The sequence below is a fragment of the Sinocyclocheilus anshuiensis genome, unplaced genomic scaffold, assembly GCF_001515605.1.
Source record: "Sinocyclocheilus anshuiensis isolate Anshui unplaced genomic scaffold, SAMN03320099.WGS_v1.1 scaffold1623, whole genome shotgun sequence".
Lineage (NCBI taxonomy): Eukaryota > Metazoa > Chordata > Actinopteri > Cypriniformes > Cyprinidae > Sinocyclocheilus > Sinocyclocheilus anshuiensis.
This window is the reverse complement of record NW_015553403.1, coordinates 650,453-656,728: the sequence shown is the minus strand read 5'-3', so window position 1 is coordinate 656,728 and position 6,276 is coordinate 650,453. Positions and strand designations below refer to the sequence as shown.

Here is a 6,276-nt window from a genome sequence, read left to right as displayed (position 1 = left end):
CCCTGACCTTCTTTTCTCTGTAAATGAAGGGTGCACACTATTGCTGAAAAACACAATCACTACTTAGCAGTTAGATGTCCGTATGCAGAAAGACACAGATCCCTAAACAAGGCCAAATCTGCAGATGAAACTTTTTGTTTGTAGAAGCATTTGTTAAATGTGAACTAGCACCTCATGACTACACCACGTTATGTACGAGAAGCTGCAAAAGACACATGCACAAGTGGAATGTACAAAACAAAGTGACATTAATTTTTAAGTAAATATAATGGGCGATATATTGCGTCACCAAAAATTATTGAGGTCATGTATATAAATTGCGCGATAAGTCCATGTATTGATTATTGCGACAGGCCTATATTACAGTTATGAGAATCACCATCAAGAATAATAGGAATCACAAAAAACAATTCAACATCTGAATGCATTTCAGTATTATAGGGGGAATCGTGCTTAACTGTCACAAAAATAATCTCACATTGCAAAAATATTGTAATTTGGCGGGGTGAAATGTTTTCATGACTCACACAAAATTTTACACAATTTCATCAAATTTTAGATTAAAAGTATCAAATTTAAGTTTGGCCCTTGTTTGTTTATGATTTTTTTTTTCCAAATGTGGTCCTCACCTAGGTAATTTGATGCTAACCTTGATTCATACCACCTGACCAGATATGCAAAGTGGGCTAAGCAATATCCTATGAAATCTCTGATTAGCATTTCCTCGAGATATTCCCTGTGGTTACACAGGACTTTTAATAAATTCAGTAATGAGGAGATGGCAACAATCAAGGGTCATCAGAGCTGCTGGTGGAGGAGGGGTGATATCGCTTGTGAAAACTCATGAAGTTAGTATGCAAATCGAAAATTACTGGGGAACATACAACAGATATTAAACTGAAAGGATTTGCATACGTTCTGGAGATGGACATGGGCTTGGCTGGCAATGTCATAAACGACGTCCCTGACGTTCAGGTCCCTGCTGCCACGGATGAAGTCCTCTTGAGACGCGCCATGCTGGGTGAGAAACAGTGAAAATGCATTATCAGTAACCCTCTGCTGATAGATAGAAAAATGAGCTTGATGATACCACAATCTTTTGCTTAACGCTCCATATTCCAGGCACCACTGCAATAATACACCCTTCTTTTAAAATCTAAAGAAAAAAAAACCTAAAAGAAAGAATTTATTTAATAATAATGACAATTAATTATTGCAGTCCCTTGTTTATTTATTTATTTAATTGCATAGTGATGGTATTTTCATTACTATTAAGAATATTGTCTCCTAAAATCTCATTACTGTAATAAAAGACCTCACTCATCAGTAATAAAAATCATTATTTAATTAGTAATTATATTATTATTATTGCATATATTATAATTATATATTCTCTTTTATTTCCAATAAAAAATTATTTTTTTTGTTCATTAATTTCAGAACAACAAAAAACAATATATACTGACAATTGTACTTTACAAATGTATTTTACTATTAAAACAACATTTATTTTTGGCAATTTTAATTTATTTTATTTACTGTGGGCTACTGAAAATTGGGAGAGGGTGGATGTGCTAGATTAATGGCTGAAGACTGGAGTAATGATGCTGAAAATTCAGCTTTGCTATCACAATGGTCAAAAAATAAATAAATAAACAATTATAAAATAAAACTAAATAAAATAAAATGCATTTTAAAATATATGAAAAATAAATAAAATAAATAAAAAAACAGCTATTTAAGTTATAATAATAAGTCATTATATAACTGGTTTACTGTAGTTTTATTCAAATAAATGCAGCCTTGGTGAGCCTAAAAGACTTTCCAAAACATCAAATGTCTTACCTCTAATCTTTGAATGGCAGTGTACTGCACATTGAACCTATACTAGCAAACCCACAGTGCAAACCAACAAATGAGCCTTTAAGCTATAACAGTTTTATTAGTTCCTTTCAAAATTAAAGCAATGAATTCAGTTATCCTTCAGGTGACTGAAATTTTCCTGCATTTTTTCCTTATACAATGAAAGTAAATATTGACTGAGGCTGCCAGGCCATAATATTCTACCTAACATCTCCAGTGTTCCACAGAGGAAAGTATTTCATACTGTCAAGTGCAACATGAGGATGTGTAAATGACAGAATTAAATTTTTTCCAAGAACTATTGCTTTAAGTCGGAGATCAAGAAAAGTCTGCTCACCAAGTGTCTCCAGCAGCAGGTAAAGAAGAGAGGATTGTGTGTTTTCGCCATAGGCCTCCAGCTCTTGAAGATTCCTGTATGCTTTGTCCTCCATATCTTTCTCCTTTTGAAAACATTATGTTTTAAATACAAATGCCAGAGGACAGTATAATGTGTTGACTCACTGAATGACTATCAATGTCTAGAATTAGCCATGTATGTCTCACGGATAGCTGTTAGAGTTAAAATTAGTTATTTAAAGAGAACTTTCCATTATTTTCTTTACTCATATTTTAGGACAAATATGTTTACTTACTCTTTCAGATATAATTCTTAACATCCACCTCCTTGTTAATGTGTGCTTCCTCACTGCCTGAGAACACAGAGCAGTTATAGTACATCAGTGGACAATATATTGAATAATGCTGTGGACCTGTGGTCCAAACTACATTGGACATTGACTGTCATTGTATGGATACATTTTTCAAAAATGTGTTGTACAGAAAAAAGAAAGTCATACATGTTTGAAATGTAGTAATGACATTCACTACTGTTCTCAAGTTTGCGGTTAATAGAATGTTTTAAAAATGTTTTGAAAGAAGTCTCTTATGCTCACCAATCATAAATACAGCTAAAACAGTAATATTGTGAAATCTGACTACAATTTAAAATAAGTGTTTTCTATTAACATATTTTAAAATGTAATTTATTCTTGTTATGACAAAGCTGAATTTTCAGCAGCCATTATTCCAGTCTTTAGTGTCACATGGTCCTTCAGAAATCATTCTAATATGCTCATGAAACATTTCTTATTATTATCAATGTTGACAACAGTTGTGCTGCTTAATTTTTTATTTCTTGGAAACCATGATAGACTTAACATGAAATACAGTTTGTAACAGAAATCTTTTGAAACATTATAAATGTCTTTATTGTCTATTTTGATCAATTCAATGTGTCCTTGCAGAAAAAAAGTATTAATTTCTTTAAGAAGAAAAAAAAAACAAAACGTAATGACCCCAAACTTTTGAATGGTAGTGTAAATGATGACACAATCAGAAGACTCACCCTCCACAGTTCTGCACTGATGGGCTGGGCTGGATGGTCATCTCTGTAAATATCCTCCACGGCGCTCTTCCAGAACTGCAATCGCATTAAACCAATGGTTTTCTGAGAAACAGAGTCCTTAATCTAAAAAAAGAAGCAGCAAATATATGAGCATATAGGAGTGTTTCTTTAACAACAGGCACTTTTATGTCTCAAGAGTTGGTTTTCACACTATGATACAGTTATATCTGTACAAAAGTTAATAACTGAATAAATGAGTTTGTGCATTGTTGCACTCATTAGCTGGAATACCTGCCTGTGCCAGTTCTACATTGAACGCCCTCAGTGCCAGTGCAGATCGACGAACAGCCTCAGGAAAAAGCAATGAACACAAAAATCCCTCATAGTCCCTTTTCCTATAGGTGACAGTACAGAGTTATTCACTCAGTGTGATCTGTGTCATTAACCTACATTTACAAAACTAAGCCTAAATAGAGACTGAGATTTCTGTAGGCATGACAATTATTACATAATGACTACTTTATAAGGGTCAATGAGAAATAAAGATTTCTAAAGTGATAAAAAAAAAGATCTAGCCATAAATATATTTACCAAGTTCTTAATACTTCACTCATGTTGGTTTCAAGCATTTTTTGAAAAATGTTTATACCATTTCCAACGAATTATTTAATGTCTAATAATGTGAAGTACTGTAACCATTAGATAAAAAGTACTAAAATGATTTCCTTGCACACTGAATTAATGTGGCATACGTGTCATTTATATGACATGACTTGATCGATATTTTGATTAATAAAAAAAGTCCCAGAATATATCTTTTAAGTTAAAACAACTTTTTTTTTGCATTTCAGATTGTTAGTAAGAATTCTCTTTTTTTCGATTTCTACACAGATACATCACCTAGACATTTCTAGCATTCATTTTAACAATTGACATAAATTTTAACCATGAAAGTTAACCACAGAAAATATAATTGTTGTATATACTGCAATTTACTTTATTTAAAAAAAAAATAGTGTCACGCCATTTATTAATATTCAATTTGACATAGAGCAAGAGAAAAATACTCTAAGGTATTCTGGGATACGTCTACCCGGTTTAAAAGGAGATTTATTTGCTTCTAGGTAAAACTACTAAAAGTCAATCGATTTTTAAACTAATAACTTACCTTACAATATCAATACAGTACTGCTCGTTGTGCTGTCCTGTTGTTAATGCTCTTGAGCATTTGATCTCTGTTGGCCTCTGTATAAATATGGGATAGGGAATCTTTATGTGGAGAAAAATTTTGGTGGTTAAAAGTCCAATTTTTATGTTTATACTGGATGCCATTGCAAACCTCATGCATCTAGGTACCCTTGAGCTGTACCTCCTCCTGCGTGTGCGTCTTATTACAACTCCCCTGTAAGCAAGCACTTCTGACAGTACGTTCCGCTCCACAGTAAATCAAATTAAGTTTCGTTTCAGAGTGAACCATATTATGGCACTTACAATTTAATAAAAGTTCAATTGAATGCAGTCTACATATATTAAATGTTTTATAGTAATTTGCGCTTACAGTTAATGAAGAAATGATTGACAGATAAGATCAGCTGGCGTGATCATGTGATTCGCATCATGACCAGCACAGATGAAAGTCCTTTAATCGAAGAAAACGGATGTAACCGGGCCAGTAACTTATTTTATTTTATTGTATTATACGTATGTCTTATGGCAACATCGTCTGTGAATTTCGTTCAGATTTCTTTGCTTTTTATATACCTGGGAATATGTTTGTCCCAATGCAAAGACATCCGGTAAGGACGTGTATTATGTAGTGCAGCTATGATGATCAAAACTCTCGAAGTGAAATGTTTTTAAACGCCTGAGATTTAGAATTACAACTTTGTAGCCTGTTCTTCTTGTGTTGATGTATTTAGCAGTTTTGACTTATTTTGAAAATCCCTTGCAATTAGCTTTTTTATTATATAAGACAACATTAGAATTAGGTTTCGGCTTCACCCTTCAATAGCTGGTTAATTATTGCACAAGAAGAAAAAATATATATGGTTGCTTCCTTTCTTAAATATGCTGTAATTTTTAGAGTGGAATTTAAAAAAAATGTCTGTAACATATACTTGGCTCTGTAACAGCCCTAAGGGTTTGTAAACAGAAAAAAAAGACAGAAAAAGTCTAACCGCGGCCCGCAATAGTCATCCAATCAGAAAATTAGGAGGAAACTCTTTGCCAATGGCGTGATTATTTGTCCGACCAATAGCAGAGGAGGAGGATGTTTACAAAACATGTCTGGGAAGCATATTCTCGCAATTCGGTTTGGTGACACTAGTGAGGCAGAAGTCGCTACAGCTAACTGACTGGAAAATAATATCAACACTGTGCATCAACATGCAGAAACAATGTTATAAATAATATAACATAAACCACTGCCTTTATTTCTGTAATTCTTATATTTTTTAAATTAAATTATAGATATTTGTACATTTTAAATATGTGTGTAAATGTTTATATATGTAATGTTACTAATGGTTTGGCAATCAGCATTTTTTAAAATAATTTTAAAGGTGACATATCATGAAAATCTGACTTTTCGAGGTTTTAAGTGCTATAATGAGGTCCCCGGTGCATCTACCAACCAAGGAAACGTGAAAAAGATTAACCCAGTAACTTTGTTTTGGTAAGCCTTTTTCTGCAAGAGTCTGAAAAAACGAGCGCGTCTGATTTCGCTCCCTTGGTGACGTGTCAAAGGGATCTCATTATAATATTACCGCCCCTTAATCTGTAAGTTTCCACCCACAGCGCTGTCATTTTGATTTCGCAAGCGACAACAGTGTACCAGTTCTAATGCCATGGCGAATGTTTGAGCAAAACATGCTAACTGTTCTGCCTTTGGCTGCACAGACGAGTACAGAACACTATTTAGAGTCCCAGCCTCAGAGGAGACAAGAGAGCAGTGGATTTATTTACTGTATATTGCTGCTGCCATACAGATCTAAAATAAACAAGCGATTTATTTCCCAGCTGTTTACCTT

At 33.5% G+C, this 6,276-nt stretch overlaps 1 protein-coding gene and 1 pseudogene across 1 annotated transcript in view; one reads left to right on the top strand and one right to left on the bottom strand.

Annotated features, from left to right (window-relative positions):
• LOC107668279 (NADH dehydrogenase (ubiquinone) complex I, assembly factor 6-like) overlaps positions 1-4,780 on the bottom strand; it is a 7,510-nt pseudogene extending 2,730 nt beyond the window's left edge.
• A 53-nt stretch (positions 4,781-4,833) lies between these two features.
• Positions 4,834-6,276, top strand: part of LOC107668288 (N-acetylglucosamine-1-phosphodiester alpha-N-acetylglucosaminidase-like) — an 11,669-nt gene continuing 10,226 nt past the window's right edge. Inside the window, exon 1 of the mRNA XM_016460109.1 lies at positions 4,834-5,043. Coding sequence (XP_016315595.1) covers positions 4,865-5,043 — 179 coding nt within the window. The 5' untranslated portion in view covers positions 4,834-4,864. The remainder of the gene's footprint in view (positions 5,044-6,276) is intronic.